The sequence below is a fragment of the Spinacia oleracea genome, chromosome 6, assembly GCF_020520425.1.
Source record: "Spinacia oleracea cultivar Varoflay chromosome 6, BTI_SOV_V1, whole genome shotgun sequence".
In the NCBI taxonomy this organism is placed as follows: Eukaryota; Viridiplantae; Streptophyta; class Magnoliopsida; order Caryophyllales; family Amaranthaceae; genus Spinacia; species Spinacia oleracea.
In genome coordinates, this window is record NC_079492.1 from 133,275,791 (window position 1) to 133,293,935 (window position 18,145).

At 36.7% G+C, this 18,145-nt stretch overlaps 2 protein-coding genes across 3 annotated transcripts; both read left to right on the forward strand.

Moving 5' to 3' along the window:
* Positions 1–10,152: 10,152 nt before the first annotated feature.
* On the forward strand, positions 10,153–12,180 carry LOC110791668 (uncharacterized). 2 transcript variants are annotated; one of them, XM_021996433.2, is made up of 2 exons: positions 10,153–10,841; positions 11,135–12,178. In XM_021996433.2, exons 1-2 carry the CDS (start codon positions 10,331–10,333, stop codon positions 11,917–11,919), a joined length of 1,296 nt encoding a protein of 431 aa, XP_021852125.2. In that variant the 5' UTR covers positions 10,153–10,330; the 3' UTR covers positions 11,920–12,178. The 2 variants fall into 2 exon arrangements, with proteins under 2 accessions (XP_021852125.2, XP_056687339.1); XM_056831361.1 differs by having other exon boundaries at positions 10,235–10,586; positions 11,135–12,180.
* Positions 12,181–14,986: 2,806 nt separating this feature from the next.
* LOC110791679 (uncharacterized) lies at positions 14,987–16,870 on the forward strand. Its single transcript, XM_021996446.2, has 2 exons — positions 14,987–15,629; positions 15,881–16,870. The coding sequence occupies exons 1-2, from the start codon at positions 15,077–15,079 to the stop codon at positions 16,666–16,668; spliced, it is 1,341 nt and encodes a 446-aa protein (XP_021852138.2). The 5' UTR covers positions 14,987–15,076; the 3' UTR covers positions 16,669–16,870.
* The last annotated feature ends 1,275 nt before the right edge of the window (positions 16,871–18,145 follow it).

Genomic DNA, 18,145 nt, shown 5'->3' on the forward strand with positions numbered 1-18,145 from the left:
TGGGTTTTCAAACTGAAAAAGGACAAGGATGGGAAACTTGAAGTTTTCAAAGCTAGATTGGTTGCAAAAGGTTACAGGCAAGTCCACGGTGTGGATTACGATGAAACCTTTTCACCAGTTGCAATGCTAAAGTCTATTCGGATAATGTTAGCAATCGCTGCATATTACGATTACGAAATATGGCAGATGGATGTCAAAACTGCTTTCTTAAACGGCGTTTTAACAGAAACTGTGTTTATGACATAGCCTGAAGGTTTTGAGGATCCAAAGAATGCTAAAAAGGTATGCAAGCTAAAGAAATCAATCTACGGATTGAAGCAGGCATCCAGGAGCTGGAATATACGTTTTGATGAAGCAGTCAGTGACTTTGGTTTCATCAAGAACGCAGACGAATCTTGTGTATACAAGAAGGTCAGTGGGAGCAAAATTGCTTTCCTAGTATTATATGTCGACGACATATTACTTATCGGAAATGACATTCCTATGTTGAACTCTGTCAAGATTTGGCTTGGGAAATGTTTTTCGATGAAGGATCTAGGAGAAGCACAGTACATATTGGGCATCAAGATTTACAGAGATAGATCTAAAAGGATGATTGGACTTAGTCAAAGCACTTATATCAATAAGGTGCTTGATAGGTTCAAGATGGCGGACTCCAAGCGAGGCTACCTACCCATGTCTCATGGAATGACTCTAAGCAAGACTCAGTGCCCAAAAACACTTGATGAGCGTAGACGAATGAATGGGATTCCATATGCATCATTGATTGGTTCAATAATGTATGCTATGATATGTACACGCCCGGATGTTGCGTACGCACTCAGTGCTACGAGCAGATACCAGTCAGACCCAGGAGAGGCGCATTGGACTGCTGCCAAGAACATTCTGAAGTACCTGAAAAGGCACAAAGATGACTTCCTGGTCTATGGTGGAGATGATGAATTAATTGTTAAAGGCTATACGGACGCAAGTTTCCAAACCGACAAAGATGATTTCAGATCACAGTCTGGGTTTGTCTTCTGCCTCAACGGAGGAGCAGTAAGCTGGAAAAGTGCTAAGCAAAGCACCATTGCGGATTCTACAACTGAAGCGGAGTACATTGCTGCACATGAAGCAGCAAAGGAAGCTATATGGCTAAGGAAGTTCATAGGTGAACTTGGTGTAGTCCCCTCCATTAAAGGACCAATAGCCCTGTATTGTGACAATAACGGAGCTATTGCACAGGCAAAAGAGCCTAGACACCACCAGAGAGTCAAGCATGTACTTCGTAGATTTCACCTTCTACGAGAGTTCGTTGAAAGAAAAGAAGTCGAGATAAGCAAAATTGGAACTGATGACAACATATCAGATCCATTGACTAAACCTCTGCCGCAGGCGAAGCACAACTCGCACACTGCAGCTATGGGAATCAAGCATATTGGAGAATGGCTTTGATGTCTCTGTTTAATGTTTTAAAGTTTTAGAGTTTAAATCTTTGTAAAACATTATTGGTTAATCATTCACAATAAATGAAAAGAATTCATTTTTCCATTTAATTTGTGGTTTATTAAATGATGAGTCCCTTCAATTTGACGATATATTCAAGATAGACTGTCAGGACCAGTCCTGTGACTAAGAAATGTCTATCAAGTGAACTTGAATGTCAAAGGTTGAAAATGGTCCCTAGTCGGAGTTTTCTATAAAATTGGACGCATAGAAAACGTTAGACGATTAGAATGCAAGATGACTAGTAGTTCTGTTTCTTGAACTATGTGGACATGGCAATGTCATAATCATTTGCATATATACTTACTTTGGGAAGACTAGTATCGGACAAGACCTATGAAACTTTACTGTAAGAGATGAAAATCTGTCATAAGTAAATTTCATTAAATTATTAGACACTAAATCCTCAATACCTGAGTGATTTGAGATTACTTGTTTGAGAACTGGTTGCTTTGACGTTGACCAACCGTCGCACCGTAAAAGGAGGCTATAAAGGCAACGCTCAGGTAATCACCTATCAAACGAAGTCTAATCTCAAGATCGCAAGATTGGGATTGTCCTCCCATAAATTGGGATGAGATGCTTAAAAGTTGTACAAGGCCACTCGGAGAGCTAGAAACTGTGAAATGCATGGCCGTGCTCGGATGAATCATAGGCTATGATTATCTGTTTATTTGATCAGTTGAACTCTGAAACCGAGGAACACCTCTGGGCATAATAAGGATGACAACTCTTACCTTATGTTCAAGAGCAAGCATCGAGCGACAAAGGAATTAGTAAATGCACACTTGTCCTGTCCCTAAGGACAAGTGGGAGACTGAAGGAAATAATGCCCTTGGTCCAAGTATGCATTCTATGTTAAGTCTAATAAATGCGGTTCAGTATTAATTAACAAGTTAATAATTCAGTGAGATCAAGTGAGCTGAATGCCTAGTTAGAGGCCGCTTCAGTTCAAGTGGAATTAATGATATTAATCCACAGCTTACTCTTGACTGAACCCGTAGGGTCACACAAATAGTACGTAAACGGATCAAGTATTTAATGGCATTAGATACTCCATCTATGGATATTCGGAATCGACGGATCTTGGTTTCAGTGGGAGCTGAGATCGTCACAGGCAAGAAATGAATACTCCGGAAACGATGATATTGCCGGAAACGGAAATATGGATCGTATCGGAAATATAAATATTATCCAAGTCGTAGATGTTGCCGGAAACGGAAACATGGTACGTATCGGAAAATATTATCGGAAATGGAAATATTGCCAGAATCGGAAATATTGTCGGAAACGGAAATATTGTCAGAATCGGAAATATTATCGGAATCGGAAAATAATTCAGGAAACGGAAATATTAAATATTTGTTCGAAACGGAAATTGATTCCGGAATCGGAAATATTAAATATTGTTCGTATTGGAAATGAATTCCGGAACCGGGAATTTAATCGGAAGCGTATCGTACGAATTAGCATCGGACGAGGCCTACCGGACGAAGGCCCAGCACGAAGTCGGGCCATCGCCCAGCAAGCCAAACGCGCGCCCAGCCAAGGCAGCGCCCAGGCCCACCGCAAGGCAGGCCCAGCGCGCGCCAAGGCCATGGCCTCGCTGCGTGGGCTGCTGCTCGCACGCACACGCATGGGCGGCCCTCGTGGCTGCCGTGTGTGTGTGAGTTTGTGTTCATGCATGATTCCTAAAACTATTAGAATTAGTATATGATTAAATTCCTATTCCTAAAAGGATAAATTAATTAATTAGAGTTCTTATAGGATTCTAAGTTTAATTAATTCGTATCCTACTAGGATTCCAATTCCCTTTCCATAACTCTATAAATACGTGCCTAGGGTCACATATTTTCAGAGATTAATTCAAGTATTCAAAGTGAGTTTTGAGAGAAAAATTCAGTCATATTTCTTACCTAAGAGTGCCGAAAATTCTAGTACCTTAAGGGCGATTCTAGTTGGTCAATCTTAAGGCGGATCCGGACGTGCTGTGGACTATCTACGGAGGGACGACACTTGGAGTCCTAAAGACTTCTTCTTGTTCGGTTCGGGCGCAGCTAGGGAAGGCACGCAACAAAGAGTATGCATCTAAACTATGCTATATGATTATGTGTAAATAATATGTATTCCTGGCTAAATGGTTTTTCCGCATGATTTATGAATTGTCATATGTATCATAACCTAACAATTGGAGCATATCCCAAGAATATAGATTCATCACTGCGTGCATCGAACTTTCCTAGTTGGTCCTTTCCATTGTTATGAACGAAACATTTGTATCTGAAAGTCCTGAGATGCGATACAGATGGCTTTATTCCTTTGTACAGCTCATATGGAGTTTTATTCTTGATTGCTCTAATCAGTACTCTATTTAGTGTGTAGCATGCGGTGTTTAGTGCCTCTGCCCAAAATCTCTTGGGTAGTTTACTAGCTATTAGCATGGTCCTTGTCATGTCTTCTAGAGTTCTGTTTTTCTGTTCCACAACTCCATTTTGTTGCGATTTGCGGGGTGCCGAGAAGTTGTGATCTAGACCCGAGCTTTTGCAAAGGTCATTGAATTTCGAGTTTTGAAATTTCGTTCTGTGATCTGACTTGATGTGGACCAGCTTAAGACCACTTTGTCGTTGAACTTTGGTGGCGAAGGCCATAAATTCATCGAACGTTTCTTCTTTGCTGGATAGGAAAATTACCCATGTGTACCTTGAGAAATCATCCACTATTACCAAAACATATTTCTTACCGCTTCTGCTCTTAGTTCTCATTGGACCACATAGGTCCATATGGATCAATTCAAGAGGTTTTGTGGAGTTGATTAATCCTTTAGATTTGAACGAGGTTCTTACTTGCTTTCCTTTGGCACAGGCATCACATACTGATAGTTTTGTGAACTTTGTATTTGGAAGACCTGCAACTAGATTTTTTGAACTTAATTTGTTCATTAGAGATACACTAGCATGACCAAATCTTTTGTGCCAAAGTAAGGGATCATTTTCAATAACACTGAGACAGGTTAGGTTGGAGTGAGGGACATTGTTGAGATTGACCACATAGGTGTTCCCTTTCCTCTGTCCCTCTAAAATCACTGTCTCAGTTTTACTGTTAATGATATAGCACCTATCTGAAGAGAACTTAGTATAGTTCCCCTTATCGCAAAATTGAGAGATACTTAGTAGACTATGTCCTAGACCTTCAACTAGAAATACATTATCAATGGAGTGGGATTTTGACTTACCGACCTTGCCAATTGCAATGATATTACCCTTTTTGTTGTCACCAAAAGTCATTGTTCCACCTTCGTAGGTCGTGAGTGAGAGAAATCTGTTAATATCTCCTGTCATGTGTTTGGAACAACCATTTTCTAGGTACCATGTGTTGTTCCCCCTCACTTCGACCTGCACAAGTTTGTTAGGTGGAGTTCTTAGGAACCCAGCATAGCTTGGGTTCCTTACTTGGACTTAAATCAGTTTTCTTTACCCATTTGGTCTTAGTTGATTTTATGTTTCTTTCCAAGCTCTCCTTATTTTTAGGACACACAACTCTATAGTGTCCCACATGACCACAGAAGGTGCATACAATGTCGCTATAGAGATCCACTCGGATTTTCTTTGGGTTGTGCCTTTTGTGATTGAATCCTAAGCCTTATGTCCGTTTGGTTCTAGCTTCTTGGATCTATTTTGGTGTCTCTACAATCTTGTGCCTATTTTTCTTTTCAATTTCTCCTTCTAGGTTGGTCTTTTCTTGGTGAACTTTTACTAGCTCTAGTTGTGTTCTTTCTAGTTCCTTTTTGTAGAGGTTTGTGGCTTTGACTAGTTCTGAGTTGGTCAGTTCCTATTTCAGCCATGAGTTCTCACTTCTTAAGGCTTCGCAGGTTTCCTTGATGCTAAGATTTAGGTCAAAGAGATTAAAGAAGCGATTGTCTATGTCTATGTTAGTGACTTTTGTCCACTCAAGTTCTTCAGTTAGGTCCTTTATCGCCTTTTGGAATTTTAGTTCAGAGTCCTGTTTTTCTTTTAAGAGATCCTCATAATTACTAGTTAGACAGGAAAGTAAATCAAAGAGTTCTTGTTTAGACAAGGTATCAAGTTTATTATGAATTTGAGCAAGACTTGCCTGGAACTTGTCTGACTCTGAGTCTGATTCTCCTTCTTCGCTTTCAGCGACTAGGCACAGGTGAGCTGTTTCTTCATTTGTTTGTTCTTGTTCCTCGTCCGATGAAGAATCTCCCCAAGATGAAATCATTGCTTTTTCTAACATCTGTTTTGGAGAACGCATTTTTGTTTTCTCCGAACCTTTTCTCATAGGGTTCTTTTCCTTTTCCTCTTTCTTGTTCCCGGAGTGGACATTCCCTGATGCGATGTTCTAGGCTTCCACATTTGTGACAGCCTGTGTCTGTCTTAGTGAACTTTATGTTGGGTTTGTTCCTTTGTTCTCCATCTTTGTAATTTCTGAACATCCTTCTGAATCGTCTTGCGAATAGGGCGGTTTCTTCATCATCCTCGGAGTTATCATCATTTTTAGTTTTGAGGGCCAGGGATCTGTTCTTCTGAGTTTCTGATGGCCTGGCATTCAGTTGTAATTCATGGGTCAGAAGTGATCTAGCTAGCTGTTCCAGGTTGAATTTTGTGAAGTCCTTGGTTTCTTGAAGGGAAGTTACTTTGGCTATCCATGGGTCTTGAGGAAGATTTCTGAGGAACTTCCTCACTTGTTCTTCAAGGGTGATGCTTTTTCCAAGTGAGTTTAACTCGTTTATAATGTTAGTGAAACGAGTTATCATGTCTTGGATGGATTCAGATGCTTTCATGGAGAACAGTTCGTACTGATGCATCAGGAGATCAATTTTTGATCTTTTGACTTCATTAGTTCCTTCGTGAGTGACTTGGAGGAGATCCCAGATTTGTTTTGCATTCTTGCATCCTATCACTCTGTTGTGCTCATTGGGACCCAAACCGCAATGTAGAATTTTGACATCCATGGCGTTGAGTTCCAGCTTCTCATGGTCAGATTTGTCACATTCAGCAACTGGTTTGGGCACAGTCTCCCTAGAGGCGTTCAACTTGGTGACTTGAAAGTCTCCAACTTCGATTACTCTCCATACCTGATAGTTCTCAGCCTTGATGAATATCTCCACCCTGTTTCTCCAATACGAGTAGTATTTCCCACTGAACATGGGTGGTCTTTGGGTAGAGTATCCTTCTTCTAGTTTCTCTATAGTGTTCATTGTTCCCGAACCTTTTTCACGTCAAAGTTACCTGCAATAAAAGGGTTCTAGCTCTCATACCAATTGTTAGTTTTACGGAGCTATACAAGAGGGTGGGTGAATTGATGTTTTACAAATTTAATAACTTTACGCGATATGGAAAAAAGAAAGTAAATGGTGCAAGCAAGAATTAGGGTGAGAGCTCTCTAGGCCCAATAGAGAGGAAAAAACCACGGCCCCATAAGGGCTTAAAACTCTTTCACTAATTAGGTAAAACGAATCTGTTTACAAACCTAATTCTACTCAGGCCACAATCTGTTAATCTCTTCTGATTACAGATGACTAGGAACAATACCTCAATTGTTCCTCCCCAATGAAACAGTCGCTCAACTGTTCCAACTCACATATCTCTTTTAGAGACCTTGTTTCTTGCACTGTAAGCCTGACTCAGGCTTATCATACATCAATTCAACTCAACAATAAACAAATAATTAACAGGTATTATAAACGCAAGATATAAGACCACGTAACTATGTACTGCTCAATATGAGAACATGAAGAGACTCCAATGCAAAGCTTAAAGATGATACATGAATGCTCGAGAGTTTGCTATTAAGTCTGATGAAAGCATATGAAGAACTTGAGGAGTATTTATAGTTCAACGGTGATTTAACCTAAGATTCCTAGACCCTGACTCTAACCGGATTAGGACTCTTTTTAGTAGATAAATTTTCATCAGTTTTAATCTTAGTCCAATCACGAATTGGTAACCTCAAGATTAGTAGTTTATCTGTTACAACCGTAAGAATTACAACGTGACCTAAATTCTTTAGGAGTTTATCATCAAGTATGATTTTAACCTGCATCGTGATCTGGACTTAGATATTTTAATTACTCTTTTCATAAGACTAAAATACCTATGTAGTTTTTCATCGACTTATCCTATATGCAGACACTGTTCTCATACTTTGCAATTTATAGTATACCACAACCTTATACCTTTCAGCGTTTACCATAAATGATTCCTAAAATTGCTCAGCGACTTCATCATCAATTCATCTTTATTTTGTACTTGAAAGCTTCCATCGATGCTGCTTCTCTTAGTCTCTTGCTCTTCTCTTTATCTTGTGAGATTATTCTTTGCTCACTCCACTTGCTTAGCTATCTGTTTCTGATACAGCGCGTCTCCTGTGAGACCAGTCACACCATCAACTTGATGGTGTGACGAGCGCGAAACCAATAGCGTACCTCCTCTAAAATTATATAAAAAAAAGTAACATATCTAAACTATAGAAGTAACATACCTAAACTAAAAAAGTACCTTCTCTAAAATTATATATATCAAAAAAGTAACATGTCTAAACTATAGAAGTAACATACCTAAACTATAAATGTACCTCCCCTAAAACTATTCCGTATAAAAAAAAGTAACATGTCTAAACTATAGAAGTAACATACCTAAACTAAAAAAGTACCTCATCTAAAATTATAAAAAAAAGTAACATGTCTAAACTATAGAAGTAACATACCTAAACTATAAAAAATACCTCCTCTAAAATTATTAAAAAAAAAGTAACATGTCTAAACTATAGAAGTAATATACCTAAATTAAGAAGGTATCTCCCCTAAAACTACTCCGTATAAAAAAAGTAACATGTATAAACTATAGAAGTAACATACCTAAACTAAAAAAAGTACCTCCTCTAAAATTATTAAAAAAGGTAACATGTCTAAACTATAGAAGTAACATACCTAAATTCGCAAGTGTAAACTGGTCTCACCATCCGTTGATGGTGAGGACAGTCTCATATAAGAATTTGGATTTCTGATATCACTAGGTAGATTTCGTGAGTTCAGTTGAACTTGTCATCATCAAAATCCTTGAGTCAACAATACCAAAGAAATTGGTGACGACCCAAAGAATAATTTCTTGATTAATATTTGCAAATTTTGTGCTGCTTTTTTTTTTTTAGCTGCAACTGCAATTTAATTAAACTAGCTACTTCAAAACTTTCAATACAAGTACGTGTCTCGTAGGAAAAATGCTACACGAAAATCCTAATTTACGTTTACCTCCGTATCTAGAAGATCTTAACAATTATTATTTGCACTGCCTTTTACACAATTTAATGATTAATATATCTAATTTCGTGGGTAAAGTATGTTGCCTATACAAATTTGATAGTAGTATTTTGGAAACATTTATATTTAGACGAATTTAACAGAAACCGACGTGATGATGAATATAATAGTGAGAATTCACAGGTCAATAAATTTTCAACTTTGAACACAAAGTTCAAAATGTTAAAATTTTTAAAAACGAAGGTAGTATGTCCAATATATAAGAGAAATAGCAAGGATGCATTTCTTATTCATTATGTCAATGTATACATACTAGCAGCGCGTCTCCTGTGAGATCTCACACCATCAACTTGATGGTGTGACGAGCGCGAAACCAATAGCGTACATCCCATAAAACTATATAAAAAAAGTAACAGATCTAAACTATAGAAGTAACATACCTAAACTAAAAAAGTACATCCGCTAAAATTATAAAAAAAAGTAACATGTCTAAACTATAGAAGTAACATACCTAAACTAAAAATGTACCTCCCCTAAAACTATTCCGTATAAAAAAAAGTAACATGTCTAAACTATAGAAGTAACATACTTAAACTAAAAAAGTACCTCATCTAAAATTATAAAAAAAAGTAACATGTATAAACTATAGAAGTAACATACCTAAATTAAAAAAAAAATACCTCCTCTAAAATTAATAAAAAAAAAAGTAACATGTCTAAACTATAGAAGTAACATACCTAAACTAAGAAGGTATCTCTCCTGAAACTAATCCGTATAAAAAAAGTAACATGTACTCCGTATAAACTATAGAAGTAACATACCTAAACTAAAAAAAGTACTTCCTCTAAAATTATATAAAAAAAAGGTAACATGTCTAAACTATAGAAGTAACATACCTAAACTAAGAAGGTATCTCCCCTAAAACTACTCCGTATAAAAAAAAGTAACATGTATAAACTATAGAAGTAACATACCTAAACTAAAAAAAGTAACTCCTCTAAAATTATAAAAAAAAGAAGTAACATGTCTAAACTGTAGAAGTAACATACCTAAATTCGCAAGTGTGAACTGGTCTCACCGTCAGTTGATGGTAAGGACAGTCTCATATAAGAATTTGGGATATACTAGGGATACAATTAGGTTTCTACAGAATAATCTAAAGGAGGTAACAAGATAATTACTCCTAGAATTAAGGGAAGATATTCCTAAAATATTTACAAGATAATTGACAAACATATATGGAAGTATTGACCATGAATAGGTCAATCCTTATCCCAATATACTTATAAAGTCAATGTGGAGAATTACCAGAAAAATAATACAAATTGTGAATAATATACAATTGGAATTTCAGAATTTGGTTGGCTTTGACCTAACAAAATTTGGCCTAAACATTAGAGAAATCCTTAAGAAGTTGGCACACTTCAACTCGAATAAGTGTCAATGCTGATAGCCAGCTATTACGGAGTATAAAACATGCATGTCTATATAAAGGAAACAAACATCGATCAACACTACAACAAAACAGTAGATAATTAACCAATTAGAAAAATACAATCCAAGAAAATGAAGGGAGTTGCATTAGTGGTTGTCGTCTTTATCCTTGCATCAGCGCTTGCTGAGGCAGGACTGCCGATAAACAAGCCTAAGAAAGTCCGGTGCAAAAACAAGTATTCCCCTTGTTATGAAAAAGATCTGTACTGTCCAGCTTCGTGCCCTCGAACATGTTCAGTTAACTGTAACAGTTGTCAGGCTGTCTGTGGACTTGTGCCACCATTTCCACCTCCCCCATCTAAGTTCCAAAAGCCAAAGACAGTTGAATGTAAGGACAGGAAGTTCAGTTCTTGTTACAACAAACCTCTTAATTGTCCTGCTTCTTGCTCGCGTACTTGCAGTGTTGATTGTGCAACCTGTCAGCCTGTTTGTCATTCTGTAAATCTGCCACATTCACCTAGTCCCAAACGTGTTAGGTGTATGAACAAGAAGTACCCTGCTTGCTACTACAGGGAGTTCATTTGCCCTGCTGCTTGTCCTCAGACCTGTCAAGTTGATAGTGTCACTTGCAGTCCTGTTTGCAGTAAGCCTATTAATACCCTTCTTTCTGCTTGTCTTCCTTAAAACTTGTCATCTGCAGCTTCATATTGCTAATAAGAGTCATCAAACACCTAGAGATTTTAATGAAACTGGTTGTCTGCTGTCAACAATGTGATCATTATATACAATTTGTTGCTCTAAAATTTTGAAAACAGTCATACATGCAGGGAACTGGTGCATGTGCAGAGTCTAATTAAAGAGGCCGGTTAACTTGAGCATTCTTTGAATCAGTTGTTTTAACATTTTTACTAAAGACTCGATTTTCATGAAATGCAGACTGCAACAAACCAGGAGCAGTGTGCCAGGACCCAAGATTCATCGGAGCAGATGGCATCACATTCTACTTCCACGGAAAGAAAGACCAAGATTTCTGCCTTGTTACAGACTCCAATCTCCACATTAACGCTCACTTCATAGGGAAGCGTGACTCCAACATGGGAAGGGACTTCACTTGGGTCCAGTCCCTAGGCATCCTCTTTAACAACCACACACTCTACATTGGAGCCTTAAATACCACTACTTGGAACGATGCCATGGACCGACTTTCACTTTCCTACGATGACCAACCCATCAACCTCCTAGAGACGGAAGGTGCTAGCTGGAAATCTACAGACAGTAGTGTGAGTGTGATTATAACAAGGTCAAGGTCCACAAACGCGGTTGAGGTTGAGGTAGAGGGAAACTTTAAGATCAAGGCTGTAGTAGTCCCCATAACAGAGAAGGATTCATTGATACACAAGTATGGTATAAGTCCCAAAAAGGATTGTTTTGCTCACCTTGACTTAAGCTTCAAGTTTAACTCCTTAAGTGATGAAGTGAATGGGGTGTTAGGCCAAACCTATGGAAGAAACTACACCAGCCGGGTTAAAATGGGAGTAGCTAATCCTGTACTTGGAGGGGAAAAGGAGTTCCAGTCCTCAAGCATGTTTGCTACCGATTGCGCAGCTGCAAGGTACAATGGGAATTGGAATTATGGGAGTTATAGTTATCAAAGGATCAAGTATGCTGATCTCAACTGTGCTTCTGGCACTAGTGGCCGTGGAGTTGTCTGCAAACGCTGATAAATATTCTCAACTACTGAATTATTAAGTTTATTATTAATTGCGAATTAAATTTGTTAAATTGTGTGATTGTTTGTTTGGTTAGTTGGATTATGTTTTACTAAATATTTCACACGTACTTATTGTATACCACTATTAATAATGAGATTACACTCAACTTGTTTTAAATTGGGTGTTTGTTTGCTTGCTTGGATTATGTTTTCATTTTAGATTGAACACATACTTAATGTACACCACGTCACCACGTACTATTAATAATGAATTAATGATCGATATTTCTCTGAACTTATTTACAATTTGCAAAAGTTTCAAGCTACTAGCTTAACTGAACTTATTTAAGTTTTCGTGTTATACTCTCTAGATTTCTTTTGATAATCGATCTTTTCGTGTTATACTACTACTCCACAAAGTTCTTTTGCTATTGATCTTTTTCTTGTTAATCTAATGTCTTTCTATATCCGCATCCATTTTTTACCCCCTAATCAGATATTGTTCCTAATAATGTCCCGAGTTCGATACTCGGCAAGCGGACATATTTTCTATTGTTTTGCTGTTGAATTGTAGCTCCTGTCTTTCTTTCTTTTTTTTTTAAAAAAAAAAACACTTTTTCCAATATTTTTTATTTTTCTAGCTTGTACTTTTTTTATTCACATTTATTTTTGAAGAACTAATTTTCTCATTTATAATATTTTGTATATATATGTAGTTTCTAAATTATTAAAACTCACTCTTTCGTATTATCAGTTTATCACTATATATTCTTTAATCTTTTACGAGATAATTAAGTTCCACATTGAATTTATGTACGTAGTATTTGACATCTAATTTACGCTTTAGTACTCAGTTGCAATTGACGTAACTGTTTATGGACGAAGAAATATTTATTTGATGGACTATGTGTCTATGTTATATTGTTTTAAAAAATTGCAAATATCAATTTTAATGAAGACAAAAATTAACCGCTCAATATAAACCGTTTTTGTAACAAATAATAATCTCTTTATGCATATTTATTTAAGTTAAAGATTGCAAGTGTTTAGAACATGCTTTTGAAATTCTAGAGGAGATATAATATTTTGTTATTTATTTGAATTCAACAATTTAGTGGATTGGACTAAAATCGTGATGCGTCATTAACCTTTTTTTTGAAGGTTGATGCGTAATTAACATATATATGATGAAACGATATACGGAGTATATATTTTGGTTAATCCATATCATTTTGAGAGGGACCTTGATCTCTTATTTCGCCTAGAACCCTCAAAATATCAGGATCGGAGCTGCTCTAATTTAGAATATTAGTTCATTTTAATAAATATTCAAGTCAAACGACAAATGTCTTTTTCCAAATGAATTAATATTTTGTTTAGTTATGGTTGTGGTTTGGTTCTCCTAGTTCTTCCGTATTCGTCCCGTACCGGCCCAATCAATATCGTATTGAGTCAGGCCCATTTTGTAACATGATGGGTCCTGGGCTTTTTGTTGGAGTCTTCCCATTGAAAGGGCCTAAATGGCGAACATGTCTTGAAAGAAAAAAGTCAAACACGATTATCAGATTACGGCCCTGTTCGGTAAAATTAGCAGTAGCGGGTAGTGGTTAGCGTTTGAGTAGCGGGTAGCGGTTCGAGTAGCCGGTAGCGGTGAATGGTAGCGGGTAACGGTTAGCTGTCAAAGTAGCGGCTAACCATTATGTGTGTTCGGTAAAAGTAGCGGTTGATATTCTAAAATAAAATAAAAGGTAGAATATTTTTTAAAACTTTATTATAAATTTATCAAAAGCTACCCGCTACCTTAAAAGCTATTAATTTTAACGTTTGACAAAAGCTACCCAAACGCTACCTAAACCGCTAACCGTTACCTAAACCGCTACCTTGCCAAACACTCACAAATTTTACAAGTAGCGTCTTAACTAGGTCAAAACGCTACCCGCTACCTCAAACGCTACTGCCGAACACGCCCGTACGCTAAATACTTTTGAAACAGCGTAAGACGACAATCTTGAAACATTTCTTCAGTTGAACAAAAACCGGATCGAAAATCATGGACGGCTAAGTTCTTTTAGTTTACTTACAATTTGATCAACCCAATGACAGTTGACTTATTTGCAAATGGTTACATCGTTTAGCATTCACCAAAAACATTATTGCCCATTAATGAGTTTCTATTCATGTTTTTGACACATTTTTCTAGGTATATATTTGTACTTTTAGATTATTAATTATCCTTCAAAAATTAATAATTCCAGGTTTCAGAGTCTTAAGAAATACGTAGTATAGTATACATTAATGATTAATACAAATTAATTATATGTACTAGATAGTTCAGTCCACTTACAATCCTAAATAAGGTATCGTTTGTAATACAAATTGTTTATAGTAGAAGTGCTCTATTTTATAAGGTTGTATTTTGTCTCCAATACAACACAACCTACCTATGACCATATGAGTATATATATAGGCATAGTGGATTTCAATAAATCCAAATTTGTTGTTTTTAATCGAAACTTTGGTTAATTTTGTTATTTTTAATGGAAACTTCGGTACAATTTTCTTTTAAGTGAGCAATTGAGACAAAAGAAAATACGGAGTATAGATTATATAGTGAAATGGAGATTCAAAGCTAAAATATGCCGCCTACAAACCCAAATAAGTCATAACTAGTATGCCACTTTAATGGTGAAAGTTTGGTACAATGAGACTTTTATTTCGATATGAAGGGAAGAATTAAAAACATATTAGAGATTTTATGAAATTGTCAACGAAATAGGAGAGGAAAGTAGAGAATTTATTTCACAATCTTTGGAGAGCAAGTGAAGGATGAAAATTTAAAATTTACGCAAAATATACATGCATGTACACTTAAGGAAATTACTTAAGATTAGAACCTACTTAAGAAAATGAAGCTGAAAGGAAGGCCTTGTCCATGTGAATACTTGAGTATAAACCCATTAAAGTTGCACTATTACCGAATTCTTCTACTTGAAACAACATACCATACATGTATTTTATTATAAATATAAATAATAAACAATAATTAACACCCACTATAAAAACAAAGACATAGCATTGAAATTCTCATCACCAAACATTAATCTCTTTCTTTAAACAATTTATCCCTTCTTAACATCAATAATCAGTTAGAAACCAACATCAAGAAAATGAAGCGAGCAGGGGTGGTGGCAGTCATCCTCCTTCTTTCCTTGGCATTGGCTGAGGCGGCTCCAGCGCCTGATTACGTTAACCCAGGTGATGTAACTATCGTACCCGTGGAGCCTAAGGCACCCAACGGGCCCAAGGATAAGGAGCCCAAAGAGCCCAAAGAGCCTAAGGAGCCAAAAGAGCCTAAAGAACCCAAAGAGCCTAAGGAGCCTAAGGAACCCAAAGAGCCTAAGGAGCCTAAGGAACCCAAAGAGCCTAAAGTGCCTGTGGTTTACACACCTCCTTCACCACCAACAACTACCCCTCCACCACCCACAACCACCCCATCACCACCCACAACCACCCCAGCGCCACCTACGACTACCCCATCACCACCCACGACGACCCCATCTCCACCCACGACAACCCCAACTCCACCATCATCATCTAGTCCTAAGCAAGTAAGGTGCATGGACAGGTACTATCCGGGCTGCTACTATAGGCAATTTACTTGTCCCGCTGCATGTGCTGAGAGTTGCCAAGTTGACTGTAACACTTGTAGTCCTGTTTGTGGTAAGTTCCAATTATATTCTACGAGTACTCTATTATTTAATTCATAACTTAATAATTTGTTTCTGTTGTAAGTTAAGCAATACAAAGTCCAAAATCAGTCCCAAAATAGATTAGACCTGATTTGGCAATCGGTTGTTGACTATTACTCGTAGCTTCAAATTATATTAAGTCAACCAAACATGTCCATAGCATTCATTATTATATATCCTTGTTTCATCATTTGACTTGTACTTTGGATGATATATACACAGATTGTAACAAGCCAGGTGCGGTGTGCCAAGATCCAAGGTTCGTAGGAGCAGATGGAATTACATTTTACTTCCACGGCAAGAAAGACCAAGACTTCTGCCTCGTCTCCGACTCCAACCTCCACATCAACGCTCATTTCATTGGAAAACGTACCGCTAACATGGGACGAGACTTCACCTGGGTCCAAGCCCTAGGTCTCCTCTTTAACAACCACAAGATCTACATCGGAGCCCAAAAGACCGCCACATGGAACGATGCCATGGACCGTATTTCCCTCTCCTTCGACGGCCAACCCATCGACCTCCTAGAAACCGAGGGTGCCAGCTGGCAATCACCTGCTGGAGACGTGACCATCACCCGTGTTAGGGCAACAAACGCGGTAGAAATACAAGCCGAGGGTAACTTCAAGATCAAGGCGGTTGTGGTCCCAATCACCCAAAAAGATTCCTTGATCCACAAGTATGGTGTGACACAAGAAGATTGTTTTGCTCACCTTGACTTGAGCTTCAAGTTTAACTCGTTGACTAGACAAGTGAGTGGGGTATTGGGTCAAACTTATGCTAGTAACTATGTGAGTAGGGTTAAGATGGGAGTGGCAATGCCTGTCTTAGGTGGCGATAGGGAATTCCATTCCTCAAGTATCTTTGCTACTGATTGTGCTGTGGCTAGGTTCAACGGGAAAGGGAAAGGGAAAGGGAATGGGAATCAAATTTCTGAAGAGGGAATTCAGTTTGCTGATCTCAACTGTTCTTCTGGATTCAGTGGCCGTGGAGTTGTCTGCAAGCGTTGATGCACTTAATTACTAACTTATCAGAATTAATTAATTTATTACCATTGTATTATTGATTATCAAGGAACTAAATATATGTATTTGGCATATTCTTATTTCATTATACAATAAAGAATATTGTCATATTGTGTGATTAAAGTTTTATAAATGCATGCATACAAATTGACATTGTTTTCACATATAATACGAAGTATATAGTCAATGACCTGAAACATTTACATATAAGAAATTATAGTCAATGCGGCCAATGTGAGAAAGATGATTTGCATCAGGAAGCTAGAAAGTGTATAAATTCTCTCTATACACAAGGTAAATAACAATTCTGTATGACTACGAGCATAAGGCCTCGTGAGGTAGGGTTAAATTGAATGAGGAAAATCAAGTTATAAACATGTATTGGAGAGATGGAATTAATGATGAAAGAAGATTGTGATGTATATGGTGATGTGTGTATTCGATACAAATTTTAGAACGAATAAGTAAAATTTAGTTTGTGCACCGTTTATAGGCTTCAACAACCATTTAAGTAATGTAATGTTTGGATGTGCATTAATCTTTGACGAGAAAATAAACATTTTTGTGTTGCTATTGAAAGCACTTTTAAAGTCTATAGGAGTAAAACACCTATAACTATCTTAAATGATCAAAATCAGGCGCAATAACAAATGGTATTGAAAAGATAAGAATACATTAACTAATTTCTTAAGATGCTTAATTAATTTCATTTTGTATTTAACTAATTATACTTTTGGTACTAAGAAATATATATTCTTACCTAACTATTTTCAGTAATTAACAAACTACTAAAAATGCTTAACTAATTGATAATAATTCTTAATAATTTCTTTCAGTAGTAAACTAGATTTTAGCCCGTGCGATGCACGGATTTTATTAAATTGTTATGTTTAAATAAAACTACTATGTATATACCAATTTTATATTCTTTGTATTAGATTAGATTAGTTTTTGATTTTGCATTGAATTTCATTTTATATTTTTTTTATAATTATGAGAGTGTTTGTTTTTTGATGAAATTGTATATGCGTAATATTAATTAATAAAAAAAATCTACGTGACACTTAATTATTTATCTACGTGGCACTCGACTTTTTAATTCAAAATTAATTTTGAAATCTTATTTTTCATTGGCCGAAACCATCAGATTTCCTACGTGGCGCTCTAATATAGGACTAATGTTTGATTTTAAATTGAATTTTATTTATTTTATTTTAGATTAGTGTTTGATTTTGGATGAATTTTATTTTATATTATTTTTTGATTATCAGAGTGCTTGATTTTAGATGGTGTTGTATATATTAGTAATATATTCATTAAAATATCTACGTGGCACCTTATTAATTATCTACATGGCAATCGATTTTTTTAATTCAAAAATATATTAGAAATCTTATTTTTCATTGGTCGAAACCATTAGTAATCCTACGTGGCGCTCTAATAATTCAGCAAATATGCCTCT

Excerpts from the sequence above, each read along its gene's own strand:
- LOC110791668 (XM_021996433.2), top strand. The coding sequence starts at position 10,331 with ATGAAGGGAGTTGCATTAGTGGTTGTCGTCTTTATCCTTGCATCAGCG. Across the intron at positions 10,842-11,134 it reads CACTTGCAGTCCTGTTTGCA|ACTGCAACAAACCAGGAGCA; the intron begins GTAAGCCTATTA and ends CATGAAATGCAG.
- LOC110791679 (XM_021996446.2), top strand. The coding sequence starts at position 15,077 with ATGAAGCGAGCAGGGGTGGTGGCAGTCATCCTCCTTCTTTCCTTGGCA. Across the intron at positions 15,630-15,880 it reads CACTTGTAGTCCTGTTTGTG|ATTGTAACAAGCCAGGTGCG; the intron begins GTAAGTTCCAAT and ends ATATATACACAG.